The following is a 16,073-nucleotide window of genomic DNA, read 5'->3' as shown; positions in this document are numbered from 1 at the left end:
ACCCACCCATACCCTGACGTCAGAGCCCCAGCCATGATGTCGTGGAAATGTCTGGTCCTTGTCTCACCTCAGCCAGCTCCGTCACCTGCTTTACATTTACTCCTCAGTCTCTCACTCATACATTCTTGTGTAAATCAGTTGCAATGACTGTATGTGGTTGGTGTGTGTGAAAAAAAAAAACACAGAAAAAAAAAACAAGCATCCAGAAATATGAAAACATCTTGTGATTGAATTTCGCATCTTCAGTTTCTGTGGTTTACAATAGGGTTTTGTAGAAAAACATGCTCATATTTGTCAGTATTGAAAGACATTGTTGTTTTGTTTTAGTGTAGGAAAAATAAACTGAACTGTATTAAGCTATTTTCTGTCATGGTTTGCCATGGCAGACACTTTTTTGTTAGTTTTGTTTGGACTTTTCTCACTTCCTGTTTTATTTTGTAATTGGTTTCCTTGTGTGTCTCTGTTTTTGCTTCCTGTCTTGGTCCTGTTTCTGTGTGGTGATTGTCTGCCCCACCCTGATGTGTTTCACCTGTGTTCAATCACCCTTGCCTCCCTTGTGTCTATATAGTCTCTGTGCTCCCCTTTGTCTGTGTCGGTTCGTCTGTTGATTTCTGGGTTTGTCCTCATCGGGTCGCGTTGCCGGTTCATGTGTCCTGTTTAAGTTCTTATGTTTCCCTGTGCTTCCCCTTTGTTTCCCTGTGCTTCACCAGTGTTGTGGAAGCTCTTTTGTTTAATTAAACCTTTTGCATCGTCTCCCATGTGTTGGCCGCATTTTGGGTCCAGCCTTACCCTTCAAACTGTTACGATTTTCTTTATTTCTTATATTCTATATTGGATACAATAATTGGTGATTTTCCCTTTAATAGATAACATATAATGAGGGTTTAATAGCATCATCTATAACTATGACGGCTGAGCAGTCGAGATCAACAGAAACCTTTAATGCAAAAAAAACAGTTCTGAAAGAGAGAGCAGGAATGACACAGCACTGACCTCCTAATGAAAGAACCATCACCTCCTCTGCTTTTCTCTCTCTCTCTCTTTTCCCCTCCAGCATTGTGGGTCACACGGAGCCATACACAAAACTGTGCTGTAAGGGCTTCTGCATAGACATCCTGAAGAAGTTGTCCCGCACCATTAAGTTCTCCTACGACCTCTACCTGGTCACCAACGGCAAGCACGGCAAACTGGTGCGGGGCATTTGGAACGGGATGATCGGAGAGGTGAGAACAGCTCATTTTACATGGCAGCAGGAGGACCTTTGTGACATTGCCAAGATTATGAATGAGGTCCATTCTCTGTTGAGGTCAACAGCCCAGAGAAAAATATTAACTGCAGGGATACAAAACATAGAGACGTGACAAATTAAAAGAAAAAAAACAACGTAAAGTATATTAGTAAGGTGTTGAGTAGAGCAGCGTCAGTGCTCTTGCATTGATTCTCCAAAGCTCTGAACTCTACTGGACGATCAAAACCATTCTTCCAAAAGATATTCGCTCATCTGGTGATTTGATGATGGCGGTGGAGAGCGCTGTCTAACACATCCAAAATCTCCCATAGTGTTCAAACGGGTTGAAATCTATTGGCTGTGAAAGCCATAGCATATAATTCACATGATTTTCATACTCATCAAACCCTTCAGCGACCCCCTGTGTGTTTAATCAGCAATACAAGTCTTATAGGTTATTTTGGAATTTTAGATTTTTAGATTTAGCTCTATTACAGCTATTTCAGTATCCTTGCATGTGAAAAGCTGAATATGCTTTACTGAATGTGCACAGAAACCTTCATGATTAGCAAACTGAGGAGAGTATTCCTTAAAATGAACCAATGCCAGACTTTTTTGAAAAGGAATGGTAAAAATCTGGATGATATATCCTGACCTCTGGGTCAAACTCTCAAAAAAGCTGGATCCTATGTTTCCTATAATGCAGCCCCCAGCATCATTCCTTACACCCTCCCTGCCTGATTAACACCCATAGCTTTCATACTCCTAATTAGCACGGTTATGTAATGGAGGCTAGTCATTTATTTAGGTTGTAAAATAAAACCAAAACCTGTGTGTTGATCCCTGGCCAATGGGATGTTTTCTCCCCTGACCTAAATATTAATCCCTCCATTTAGGAAAAACAATTGTCAAAATTGAACTTGAATGAGGAGTCGAAAGGGAATATTTAAAACAGATATCATTGAGCCATGTGACAAAAACACACCAGTGTAAAGTTGCAACATATTCACTCACAAAACCTGCAGGACATATACTGATGATGACATTAACTTCTCAAGAGAAGACTATATGCAAACATCCACTCACTCATCCATGAACATGAAACCTCACAGGATTAAATGATTTGGTTCATTCTTCATGCCAGCATTAGTGAATGTTCAGCACTCAATATCAAAAAGGCATGCAATTTATCTTTAATTGTGCCTTTTTTTGATTTTTTTTATATCATCAGCGTATAGTATAACCCACAAGTATTTTTTTTTTGGGGGCATTTTTGCCTTTTTTGTGACGGTACAGTGAGAAAGAGACAGGGAGAGAGAGAGAGGGGATGACATGCAGCAAAGGGCCGCAGGTCGGACTCAAAGCCATGGCTGTTGCAGTTAGGACTGAGCCTATGTGGTACGCGCTTTACCAGGTGAGCCACCGAGGCGCCCCCCCACTGTTGTATTTAAGGTCCCATATAGTATAAAGGTATATCCATGTGTTGTTTGATTATAAAGCAGGTCTAGGTTCTATATTAATACTGTGAAAGTATCAAAGCGCTCAGTCCACAGAGAAATTTACACAGCCTGTATTCAGAAACTGAGCCTTAAAATGAGCCGTAACTTTGTGATGTCACAACTATACAGTGTCCACCTTCAGCCATGCCCCAGAGACAATCCACCCGGACCCACCGTCCAACCCTTTGTTTTTCTTGTTGTTGTTCAACTTTTTTAACCAGACAACACCAAGCGCTACAGTATTTAAAGTTTTTGTGAAATACCACAGCATTTTAGTCCAACTTTGACCGTCTGTTTGGCTCATTTCATCATTGATTAGCCATCACAATTTGCATTTACCAGTGACTTTTACCAAGCCACAGTAGTAGTAGGTTATGATGGCCTGGTTGTGTGTCACTCAGAAAACAGTCAGTGAATCAGAAGAGAGGAAACTATATTAAGATTGGTTTTTGGAATTTAAAACCAAAACAAATCAAAAGTTCAAATAAAACAATAAAATATGGGACCTTTAAATTTAATTTAATAAAACAAAAAATTAAAAGAACCATGAAAGTAAAAGTCGGATCCTTTTCTTTGATTATGAGTCAAACAATAAATAAGAGGAAGACCTCAGACAAGAGTCTTTTTTGCTTTGGTTAAAAATTTAAATAAAAAAGGAAAAGCAATTTCAAGTCAAGATTAATGAGTACATGAATAGGTACCAAGGTCACTGTGGTGGGTGCAGGAAAAACTGTTGTACAAAAAGGAGGAGTAGCTGTCCTTGTGAATAATCTCCACTGTCAAATTGCTCTGGTCAGCCTTCCTCTTAAGGAGCTGGAGAATACAACATTAGCTGCCCTTTTTCCCCCTTTTTTCAAAAACAGGAAGGCTATCGTGCTCAATGAGGCATCAACCTCCATTGGAGAGCTAATAGCTTGCATGAGGCGGAGTGTCTGGACTGTAAATCTACCAGCTCTCCATCAGCATGATTAACAGTGGTGGGGTAGGGCAGAAAAGCTCGGAAAGCAGTCACAGTGGGGCTTGAACTGTACTGGGAGGTTCAAACATTAGCAAAAATAGCATCACTTCCTACTCAGCCAGACCATCAGTGACCTTTAGCCTGCAGCGATTAGTTATCCTTCCTGCTGGTAATATTTTGTCAGCGGACGCCTTATGCAATAGGCATTATGCTATATACTACAATACCTTATACTGGATTAGAGATGGATTACATGGTGGATCATGCTTTACAGTGCAGTGGTGGAAAAAAAAAGGCAAGATAACATTGGGATAGGCTTTGGAGTTGTGTCTGTCTGTCTGTCTGTTGGGTGGGCCCTGGAAGAACCAGACAGTATATCACCCTCAGGGCCAGAGGCCGAGTGTGTTGACTTCATTGATAAATGAGATTTATCTCAAGGGTCAGCAGTGGACCTCCAGTAATACGTCGGACAGACACAGATTTCCTTACCGTTTGCACTTTCATCTCAACCAAAAAACACCTCTATTTACTTTCCTCCCGCTGCAGGTGTTCTACAAGCGGGCGGACATGGCCATCGGCTCCCTGACTATAAACGAAGAGCGCTCCGAGATTATTGACTTCTCGGTGCCGTTTGTGGAGACAGGGATCAGCGTGATGGTGGCCAGAAGTAACGGGACTGTCTCACCATCTGCCTTTTTAGGTGAGAAACATATGGCGGCGGATGTTTGTGCATATTATCTTATTCCTTTTTTTTATGTATTGTCTTTTGTATGCAGTTTGTTACTTTATTCAGCAGAATTTTCTAATTTTCTTGTAATATTTTCTTGTCTTCTGCATGATAGTCATGGTTTATTCTTTTTTTATTTCTTATATATTCTTAATAATCATTAATTCATCTTATTTTAATCAATGTTTTTTCCTTTTTATTTCATTTAATTTCTGGCCAGGGTCAGCAGATGAAAATGTTTCCTACATTTTTCTTTTTGTTGATCATTGTCCTTGACAAATTAATAAAGTGAAATATAAGCTGGATATAGGCTTTTGATTTGTGGGATAGTCTTTTCTTTTAGTTTGCCATCTTGAGAGTCTCAGTGTTTTTCCCCTGCTTGACTGTATCCTGTGTCCTCTGTCCCTGCAGAACCATACAGTCCGGCGGTTTGGGTGATGATGTTCGTCATGTGTCTGACTGTTGTGGCTATCACGGTCTTTGTCTTTGAATACTGCAGTCCAGTTGGGTACAACCGCAGCCTGGTCACAGCCAAAGGTGAGTGTGGCCTCCCTCCCCAGTCCATCTGCTGATCGTCCCTTTCCCACAACACCAGAGAAGAAGAGGCCGTGTGGTGGTGAAGCAGTAGCTGTTTTTGTTTTTGGTTTGTTTATAATTTAAGTGACACTTAAAGCAGTTGGTAGTTACGTGTCTATGAGAAAGAATAGAGACCTCTAGATTTGGATCTACCCTCTTTCAACAATCCTAACCGGGGCATGTGATGAAAAGCAAAGTGTACTCCAAAGTATCACCTCAGGTTTTCTTTTTCATTTTAAATTAGCACTAAATGTGCAGTTTGATACATTACAATACACGTTTTTTTGTTGTTTTTTTTTACTTTGTCATACAGATAAAGGCAGCAAATGAAAATGTCAATGGGGGTAAATTAATTCATTTTAATATGGGCACCCTGAAGTCCTACAAAGAGGTGCGATAAATACTGAAGTCTTAAAGGTCTCAGGGGGCTTTAGAGAACATGGGAGATCTAAGCCTATTTAGAGTGGCCACATATCGGATCAATGCCTGGAAAATTGAAATACTGCAGTTTCAATTCAAAGCCATGTGGTCAATAAAATATTTTATAATGGATGGAGAAAGGCCAACGGGGCTACGCTCATGGCTTGGCTTCTGTTCTTTGTTAGATGACTTTGTTCTCGTTGCACAATAAGGACATCATGAGTTATCTTCCATGCTACAAAGATACCTGCTTCACTGCAATTACGTGTTATTGTCTTCCACAAGCCATTTGACATTTGATTTAAAGTTAAGGATGTAAGGACTATTTATCGTAATGGCAACACTGATATATTCCAATTCGTATTGAAATGCTAATAAACAACAACCAATAACACTGCTGTCAGTCACCTGCATCTGGATCTAATTTTGTACCACTGTGTGGTGCTGACACTGAGAAAACTAGATCCATCTTTTGTCAAAATTTCAGCACCTTGACAAGTGAAACAGCTGTCTCCTGCAGCACTCAGTCAAACTTCAGTCGCACATCTAAACTACAATGTGTACAAAATAAATACAAAATAGAAAAGGAAAATACAGATGCGACGTTCTTGTTATAAAGATTACATCTTTTCTTTTTACATTGCTTTAGGTAATTTACATGAGATCAGATCAAAACTAAAAAGGAGAATGAATCGGCAGAACCTAAGAGACAAGAGACAAGCTCTTGCACTCGTACGAATAATATCAGTAGTGTGAGGTTAGGCTCCCAAAGACCAGGATGGTTACATGTGCAGACACGGGTCTGTTCTCGCTCTGTAAAGCCGCCTTGGGTACCTTGAAAGGCACTAAAAAAATCCAAGTTATTATTATTATTATAATTATTAAGCATCCCACATCAGTCCGTGAAGTTTTTTAATTGAGTCGATTTATTATCTTCAAAACTTTTTCATGGAGGTGGTGGATGAAGAAATGTTTTTTGGATACGCAGCCCGTCGTTCTGGAAGGCAACGACAAACTACTTATTTTGTAATTCAGGTTGCATAGTCATTGCACTGGGGTGGAGTGTATTTCCTCAAACACTGTCCGCCATTGTATAGACTAAGTTTTGTCCACATTTAACTTCCGTCCACCCTAGATCCCGGAGGTCCCACCTTCACCATTGGGAAGTCAGTGTGGCTGCTATGGGGAATCGTCTTCAACAACTCGGTCCCCATCGAGAATCCAAAGGGGACCACCAGTAAGATCATGGTCCTGGTGTGGGCTTTCTTCGCTGTCATCTTCCTGGCTTCCTACACAGCCAACCTGGCAGCCTTCATGATCCAGGAGCAATACATCGACACCGTCTCTGGACTGAGTGACAAAAAGGTACAGGGCTCCGTCGCTGTCATTGACAGTCCCTGTGTGTGTGTGTCATCAGGCGTGTTGCTGTGTTTGATGTACAGCTTAGGAAAAACACAGAGTGGTCTATTTCAGGTGTGTAAACAGTGTGTGGGGCAGAGCTATGAAAGGCAAATATCCAGAAGTGGCAATGTCATGGCTGTGACTTCTCACTTTCCCCACAAAATATATGAGAGTTCATAGACTAAGTGGTGAAATTGAATTATATCCCCAAACTCTTTAAACGGGGATGTCTGTGAGAAGACTATGAAATGTAATGCACAAGTGGATTTTCTGGGCAGACAGTGTTCATAATTTCTGGTTTCATCTTATGCATATTTGTCTGGCCTATGTTTTATACGAGTATTGACAAGGAAATCCATGTTAAACCGTCAGCACAAGAAATGATTTGTAGACTCTTTGCTCACAGGCAACTGAAGGGATTAAGGAGGCATTTGAGGAAAAGACCAAGCTGTCCACTGCTCATTATGATTCTGGCAAAGTCATTTACAATTCTTGTCTCATTATACATTAACTCTGCTATGCAGAGAAAGAAACAGAGCCATTTTGACAGGCAGGCCATAGATTATTGAACAGCATTCTGCGTGGCAGCATGGGGGGAATGGAGGGTTGAATTGCTGTTTGTCCAGCTGTGCTGAACCCCTCAGGTTAAGTAAATGTAAATGAGGTACAAGATGAAGCCACAGAAAGTGACCTTGTATCAGAGGAGACAGTGATGGAGGCGAGCAAAGCTCCTCTAAGGACACCGCGCTGGGTTAAGGTGGATGATTACCTCTTCCCTACAGAATAGACGCTTCACTTATCAAGAAAGTCCTTGCGATGGGTAACACATCATTTTAACTCTGACATCGCCCGCCCTCCTTCAATCCACTCGTGCTGTCTGACACACTGCTGCTCTGTCCTGTGTATCAGTAGGAGGTATTGCGGAGACTGCTTCCCTGACTATGCTGTCAACATAAAGCTCGGTAGCTCAATGTGAGCCGGCCGTATGGAAATGTCCTCACCAGAAAAGCAACAGCATGTGCCATGCGGTCAAACATTTTAAGCGACGGATGTTTACATTTTTCCTGACAAGAGACCTCTTGCAGTCTTGTGAAATAATCACTGTTCCCTCTCAGGACACCAAGGTCAAAATAGCAGGACGCCTTTGTAGCACTGCAAAACCTCTCAGAAGAGAGGTTGTAGCAGCTGTTTGGCCGTTCAAAGTATCTTGACACCACATCTTGGCATCTTGTTTCCTTTCTGCAGTAGACGTGTCTTTTAACCATTACCACTATCAACAAATAGTTCTATCTGCCTAAATCCACTTATTTGTTGTTGTTGTTTTAAATAACAACTAAGCATTTTTACTTTTCCAACACAGGTTGTTGTTTCTCACAGGACACATTTGTAAGAGGCAAAGCAAAATAAATATGCTCGCTGATGCAGTAAGCGATATGTCCCGAAGCAATCCTTCACATTTTCCGTTAGTGCTACTGCACTGTTCACCATACAAAATAACATTGGTAAAAACAAGGCTTATAGTAAATGGATTTGAACTGCGATTTTCTCACGTAGGTATATGACAACGTAACAGCGTTTGATCTACTCCCCAAATTTCCGTTCGGTTGGACGCCTGTAGACAGGTTGACAGATTTTCCCCTGAGAATCTCCTGGAATTTGTTTTGTCCGTTACATCAGCCTTCAGAAACTCCTGCAGGTTAGACTGAGCTACCACTCTGACTGCTGAATGACTAACTACAGGTGGACTTGAAAACCCCAAGCTGGCGACATTACGGCTACAAACATCCCATAGCGCAATGCACTATAAAAGACCATAGTTAAACTTGTACTTCTTTTCCTCAGAATATCTGATGTAAGATGTCCCACAATTTTTCAAACCTAATTTAGAGAGAAAAAAAAATTGGGTCAATACGTTATCCTCTCTCTCCAGAGCAGTAGAGAAATCTCAGCGTAGTTTTTTCTCCGTTCATTGGGCTCAGGCGCTCAACTAACTCTTATGAGTCTTTTTTCACTCTTGTGTTCCCAGTACTTTGCAGTGTTGTTCCTTTGTAGTTCTTGGCTTGGCCCTACGCTGTAACTCTAAAACCGCCCCTTCTATCTATTCTTCACATAAACCTACCATTAACTTGACCTTGATAGATTGCTCAAGGTTTGATATCAGAATGCCTTCACTAATGTACTGTGAAAATATTTGCATAAGGTTAATGAAAAAGTACAATTTTGTCGACTGCATTTCCACCCTGTCCCACTTCCTGTCCTCACAGCTAATTAAATGCATATAATACTGCCAAAAGCAAAAAAAAAAAAAAGGATAAAATGAGAAGTTCACTTCTTACTGCAGACAAGAAAAGCATTAAGGAAGTGTGGATCAGGACACGGTGTCCTCGACACTCGAGTTCATTCCTGATTGTCAGGTCTTTGAATTGTGGAGTTAGATGTGTAAATGAACAGAACAAAAGGGCCAGTGGGATAACTCGCTCAAAAGCACTTGGGAGTTAAAGGCAGAAATCCTAAAAATACTGAGGTGGTAAGTTTCAGCGTATTAGTAACATAGCGCTCTTTATCTGGCCGTACAGCTAGAGTGACACGTTTAAATGACAGAGAAGAGTTCTGTGATGAATCAGGGTGACGATGATAACTTTTTAGTTTACATATTATTGTTGGAAAAAATATATACAATTTCTATTTAAAAGATATGCAATCAATCGATATCACAGATCATTTTTGTCTTCATCAATCCTCATTCTTCCTCTTTTGACAGTTTCAAAAGCCACAGGAGCAGTACCCTCCGTTCCGCTTTGGTACGGTCCCAAATGGCAGCACAGAGCGCAACATAAGGAGTAACTACCCCGAGATGCACTCCCACATGGTCAAATACAACCAGAAGGGAGTAGAGGATGCCCTTAACAGCCTCAAAACAGGGTAGGCGTCTGCCAAGGATCGTAAAAAAAAAATATATATATATATATATATATATATATATATACACACAGAAGAATTCAGAGGCAAAGCAGAGCCAAACAATTAAATAATGGCCATTTAAGTAACAATCCTTTTCTTTACCCTTCAAGGAAACTGGATGCCTTTATCTATGATGCTGCTGTGCTGAATTACATGGCTGGCAAAGATGAGGGCTGCAAGCTGGTGACCATTGGCAGTGGTAAAGTGTTTGCTACCACTGGTTATGGCATCGCCCTGCAGAAGGATTCACGCTGGAAACGACCCATCGACCTGGCCCTGCTTCAGTTCCTGGCTGATGGTAATTTTTTTTTTTAACATATACACTGCAAGATGCTGAGATTCAGAGAATATTACCAATAACGCTATGATAACTGCATCTGCACCTTTTCCATGAACCTGAATGGGAATACCGGCATGATAAAATAAAGGCTGCCATAAAAAAAAATAAAAAAAATTTCATGGAGGAAATGTGTATGAACAGTCTGCAAAATGTTACTATCGTAAAATGTATACGAATTCCTGTCAATAAAACCTCATTTCAAGAGCTGATTTAAAATGTGAGCCTTATCCTGCTAACCTGAGCACCTCAGGCAAGTCATTTTGAAGCCTCTGGCAAAAGCCTGGTCACCTTTGGCAGGGATATGCAATACATGGTAAGAGGGATAATACAGCCCATTGCATAAGATGTCAAGAGGCCGTACATCATACTGTGATTTTATAATTCCTTACTGGAGACTGTCTGTGTGTGATTCAGACAGAAACTCTGGTGACAAAGGGTTAGGCAACGACTGGAATACACACACACACAAAAAACGAATTATTAGAAAAATATTTACTATTCACGTGGGATCAGGACGGTGGGTTGCAAGTGATATCTGAGGTTTTACAAGACAATAAAAAAACAAAACAATTTGTGGTTCATAAGGTTTTCCAAACTTGTCTCTCATCTTGGCTTTTTTTGCATGTGACGTATTAGATGATTTTATCTCTACATTGATCTGGTCACCACTGGTACATACAGTATATAACTGGTGACAAGAAGTCACAAGTAGACATACAACAGCTTAGTTTTACAGCGTCACAATCTAAAACGGTGTGAGCCATTGCCTTATGCAGGTTTTGTGTGCAAATTTGTTGTAGCTATTACTTGCTTTTCTTCTTTCAGAAGAACAGCTGCTGTTGACTTAAAATTAAATAATAAGCGATCAGGATGGATTTTGGATTCGCTAAGTAACAAACAGAAGAAGCGTACAAACGTTAAGAGTTGTGTCAGGTGTGCTGGTCATTTGAGACAATTTTATAATCCCATGCAAATGCATCTCATGAGAGGTCGCAAAGTGTTCAATTACTCAATTAAAACTCCCCAAATTATACTACTGTTATGCAAATTCTGTGTTTCTCTGCTCACAGGTGACACACAAAAGCTCCAGACCGTCTGGCTCACAGGCATCTGCCGTAATGAGAAGAAAGAGGTGATGAGCAGTAAGCTGGACATTGACAATATGGCAGGAGTCTTCTACATGCTCCTCGTGGCCATGGGCCTGAGCCTGCTGGTTTTTGCTTGGGAACATCTGCTCTACTGGAAACTACGACATTCAGTCCGCAAATCAGAGCGCCTGGACTTCCTCCTGGCTATCAGTAGAGTAAGTTATCCTAACACATAGAAAACTACACCACCACAATATGTAGGTTATTATCTACATGCAATATTTAAATATTGGTTCAATTAAATTTAAAGGGATAGTTGGGGTTATTTGACATGGGGTTGTGTGAGGTAGTCATGTATTAGTCAGTGTATTACCTGCAGTAGATTCAGATCAACGCTCTGCCAGTAAGGAGAGGTGGCACACAGGCTGAGCGACGCGCTGCTGTGCACGCGCCCCGAAACAATCCAATATCCGTTGAAGTGTACGCTTCATTTAGGAATATTTTCAGCGCTTTATCTTCCCATCAAAACAAAGTCAAGTTTGGTTCTTTCTGAGTCACTCAGTTGACCCCTCGGCTGCGTAGTGATACAAGTGTGCGTTGTAGGTGCGCTTGTGTGTAGGAATCCGGTAGTTCAGCGGTTTTTGAAAAATGTAGTACCAAAGGAAAGTGCTGTTTTGACGGGAAGATAATGGGCAGAAAATACTCTGCATGAAGCGTACGTTTAATATTGGATTGTTTCGGTGGGCGCACACATTTTTTTCTGCTGACCCCCGTGCACAGCAACACATAGCTCTGTCAGTGTTCAGTGCTCCCTGCCGCTTTTCCTAACCGGCAGCGTGCTGATCCGGATCTACTGCTGGTAACACACCGACTATGCATGACTACCTCCCACAACCCCGCGTCAAATAACCCCCACTACCCTTTTAAGAGGTAACTGCAGCAACATGTTGCTGGTTATGCACTATCAATATTTTCAAAGGTTAAGTAATCTAAATGCAGCAAACATTTTCCAGACAGAAGTTGCAGAGAATGTAATAGTCAGGCCTTGCTGCATGAGCAAATGCAGTTATAAAGGCTGCCTTCTCTTTAGGAATACTGGCGATGCAGTGACTCAAATCAGTATACAACCAGAACAGCTCAAGGGCAGCAACTGTAAAAAGATAGATAGTAAAATAAAATTAATTTAAAGCAGTAAAAAGACTTGGTGAAATATTGTGTTGGTTGTCATTCCTGAGAAATTGAATTTAAAATGCCCCATTAAAAGGCCTTCATCTGTGTGTGGACAGTCGTCACAGGTGAGATTAAGTATTCCGAACTGATACACGATTTGAAAGTAAAATAAAGCAGGCGGGATAAAATTGGAGAAACAGATATGGTAAGTGCATGATCAGCAGCCCATTTTTATGCTTGGGCTGCATTTCAAACACAGCAACACAAACATAAAGAAACAACAATGAATTTTTTTCCTGCAAAGACAGTTTTCCATATAATTAATCTGAAGTTAATAGAAATTCTATAGAAATTGAATAAAATGAATCACAGTGAGTGTAGAAAAACATGACTGAAAACCTTCGGCAGTTCAGTAGTTCCTGGGGTTCATTCTGTTATCTGATGACGTTTAAATATAGTGATTTAAACCTTTCGTGTGTCTGCAGGGCATCTACAGCTGCTTCAATGGAGTAGAGCACACTGACCGCAACGGGAGCATGCCGAGTCCAGACGTCACTACCAACTATACGCAAGCTAATATGCTAAAGATGCTGAAGACAGCCAAGGACATGGTGTCCTCGGCCAGAGTGGAGAACTCTCTGGACAATGCCACCAAAACAATAGAGAACTGGAGCAGGCGCGGGGGCGACAATGTGCGGGCTGGCCTGCCACCCAGGGTGACGACCACAGACATGACCCACGGCCGTCTACCCTACATCTCCAGCATCACTGACAACCACTCGCCGTACCCTCAGAGGGCCCTCACGCCGACGTTCCCGCTTCATTATGGTGACACCTCCACCCAGCCCCTCCTCGACAAGCCGCGCGTGGTGACCCGGCCCACCCCGCTCCGCTACACGCTGCCCGCCCGCAGCAGTCAGCACGTCTTAGAGAGGACTCTGCCCATCTCCAGCCTCAGTAGTCCTCACATCGCCATGAGGGACCCCGCTCCCTCGGGTACACCTACCCCGCACCACAGCAGCAGGCTGTATGTGGAGAACCAGGCCCGGCACCCCACGTCCCCTTTTGTTCCTTACAGGGAGTTTCAGGTGCCTGATATCTACGTGGAGCACAGAGGACCGCTGAGGAGGAAGTTTAGCTACCCGCCTGACTGTGTGAGCCGGAGGAGGAGGTCGCACAGCTATGTGTTCGATGCTGCAGACCCCAGAGTGAGGGCTGACTATGATGAACCTCGATCCTGCCTTGCTGAGTTGAGGGCCAATCATCTCCTGAGCAACCACGCCTCTGATGCTGCTGCTGCCATGGCCTGCACTGCGAGACACTACCCAGGCGGTAGCACCAGCTGCAGCTCCTGTATGAAGTCTTACCTGGAGCCGGAAATGGATGATATACCACTCCTGGGGAAGGACAAACTCAACCGACGAGCCTCATTCCTCAGAGCCACATGGGGCAACGATAGGATCCATCAGGTGGATGAAACAAAGCCCTCCACGTCCACATCTGCCTCCACCCGCGTAAACATGCCTGACCTGTTTCCACGGGTGGTAGTGGCCAACCCAAAGCCCCACAAGCTATACGGCAGTTTGGGGCACAACCTGTCCTGCTATCCCTTGGCTGCTGAGCCGGCCTACTTGGACCCAGCCCACATGGGCTCCTACCCCTACAAGCAAAAGCTCAAGTACTCTGAATCCACCCGGCTGCCCTCGTACAGGGAAGCCATCCTGCAGAATGCCGCAGCCCTGCGCCGCTCCTCCTCCACAGTGGTGCACAGACACTACTCCACCTACCTAAACTCGTACACAGACTTACCAGTGTATGTGGGGCCGCTGGCCCAGGGACCATCCCAGTTGTATGACGGTTCCAAGGACATGTGCCACTTGTTTCCGTGTACAAGCCACTGCCCAGATAATGCAGCGATGCTGCCTCGTATGAGTGACAGGCAGGTGGTGTACCACAACAATATGTTTGGGGCCTACGAGGGCACAGGAAAGAGGGAAGACCCAGGCCCTGGGAGCAGAGAGCGGAGGCAGGTGTTGGTGGCGCGGAGAGTCAACAGTCCCTATGTGCCAAAGCCCTGGGGCAGGGTATCCAGCCTGGAGTCTGAGGTCTGAGCCACCATCCTAACTGGACTCTCAGACTGAGCCCTTCTGAGGAGGGGAACGCCCTGGGGGTTATCTCCTCGGCCTCTGGTTAAAGCAAAAATTAAACTCTACACCAATAGTGTATTTGAGAGTGCTGACTCTCAATTATCAGTGCAATAATATCTTAGGCAGCAAAATGTAAAGGAGAACACACTGACAAGCAAACTACTGCTGGGACTTTGTAAGCCAAACTTAAAATACTAAAAAAAGAAAAGGCAATGTTGAAAAGTATTTAATACATAAGAATTTAACCTGTTGATTGTTATTTAAAGGATTTTTAAATGCTGTGTTGCTATGTGAAAGAATTCTGGGAGACAATATACTGTAGCCTCTCAATCTGATTACAACTTGAGATATTTCTTTTTGTCATTTTTTTCAAGCTCATTTCAGTATCCACCATTTCACCCGAGAGACCAATTATTAAGATAATTTTGTGATCAAAGCACTGACGTATCTGAATTTTCTAAGTCCACGACCTTGGGTGCAAAGTTGTTCTGAGGTTTTCTGCTCCATCGGTCATTGATGTAATTTACTGGGATTTTAAAAAGGGAAAACCATAAAAAAAAAATATCATGTGTATTTCCATTGTTACACTACCCTTTAATAAAGAACAAGGTCATCTCAAGGGCCCTTTGGAATCATCTGTCATCTCAATCTGTATGTTAAACATGCTCTCACATTGTACAGCGATATAGTGAATGTGACTCACAGTCTGTTATTTCAGTCTGCCAACTCACACAGAACAGATGATTATGTGAATACAGTTTATGTACAAAGTTGATAGTGAATGTGCAAGTTCTGACCTTGGGCACTGTGCGCTCAAACAAAGTGCCACCCAGCCACTGTGCGACTTGGAACAGTCTACAGTGAACCGGGGTAGAGAAAATGACAGCTATGCAGCAGGTAATTTATAACTTATGAATATTAAAATCAAAAATTAATGGTCTGAATCAGAAAGGAGGATCTTATGAAATGTTAGTATTGACAAGCTGCAGATGATCATCAGAACATGGATGTGACCTTCAGATTGGAAGCGAGTGCAGCTGAGTAAACCATAAAACAAACTTGGCGGTTTCGATGCAATTACGATATGAATGAAAAGTGAAATTAAGCGGTCACAAAAACACACTGATACTGATACGGGTTCAGACGTTCCCCTTCTGCATAGGATTAGGCTGAGGAAATGTGAAATAGGTCACAAAATAATTGCTATACGCCAGACTTTTGTCCAAGAGAACTGTCATGTTTCCTTCCCTGAAGTGATCCACAAAGATCAGTTCAGTGAAAGAGCAACAGCACATAACACTCCTAACAATGATAACACTCACACATCAGTATTCATATTCCATCACAGCACAAAGCAAGAGCAATAAAGCACCACAATGTATGTGCCAAGCAAGATAGGTACTTCAGCCACCACAAGAAAATTAATTTACAATTAATAGCAAAAACCAAACATATTACACATACATACCAGCAGCAAAGGAGCTCGAACTGACAGCCAGCAGGCACCAAATAATCAACCAGAAAGCAGCAAATTCCACCAGCGGCAGCAGTGTCTGCA

The 16,073-nt window shown here is 42.4% G+C and overlaps 1 protein-coding gene across 1 annotated transcript in view; it reads left to right on the top strand.

The window, feature by feature from the left end:
- Nucleotides 1-15,147, top strand: part of grin2ca (glutamate receptor, ionotropic, N-methyl D-aspartate 2Ca) — a 46,130-nt gene extending 30,983 nt beyond the window's left edge. Inside the window, exons 5-12 of the mRNA XM_023393813.2 lie at nucleotides 1,055-1,223; nucleotides 4,232-4,385; nucleotides 4,824-4,949; nucleotides 6,544-6,773; nucleotides 9,571-9,731; nucleotides 9,881-10,068; nucleotides 11,181-11,413; nucleotides 12,854-15,147. Coding sequence (XP_023249581.1) covers nucleotides 1,055-1,223; nucleotides 4,232-4,385; nucleotides 4,824-4,949; nucleotides 6,544-6,773; nucleotides 9,571-9,731; nucleotides 9,881-10,068; nucleotides 11,181-11,413; nucleotides 12,854-14,479 — 2,887 coding nt within the window. The 3' untranslated portion in view covers nucleotides 14,480-15,147. The remainder of the gene's footprint in view (nucleotides 1-1,054; nucleotides 1,224-4,231; nucleotides 4,386-4,823; nucleotides 4,950-6,543; nucleotides 6,774-9,570; nucleotides 9,732-9,880; nucleotides 10,069-11,180; nucleotides 11,414-12,853) is intronic.
- Nucleotides 15,148-16,073: the final 926 nt, after the last annotated feature.

The sequence above is a fragment of the Seriola lalandi genome, unplaced genomic scaffold (genome assembly GCF_002814215.2).
Source record: "Seriola lalandi dorsalis isolate HSWRI2012SDOR001 ecotype SW California unplaced genomic scaffold, Sedor1 jcf7180002054944, whole genome shotgun sequence".
Lineage (NCBI taxonomy): Eukaryota > Metazoa > Chordata > Actinopteri > Carangiformes > Carangidae > Seriola > Seriola lalandi.
The sequence above is the reverse complement of the archived record's forward strand: the minus strand, read 5'-3'. Positions and strand labels throughout refer to the sequence as shown.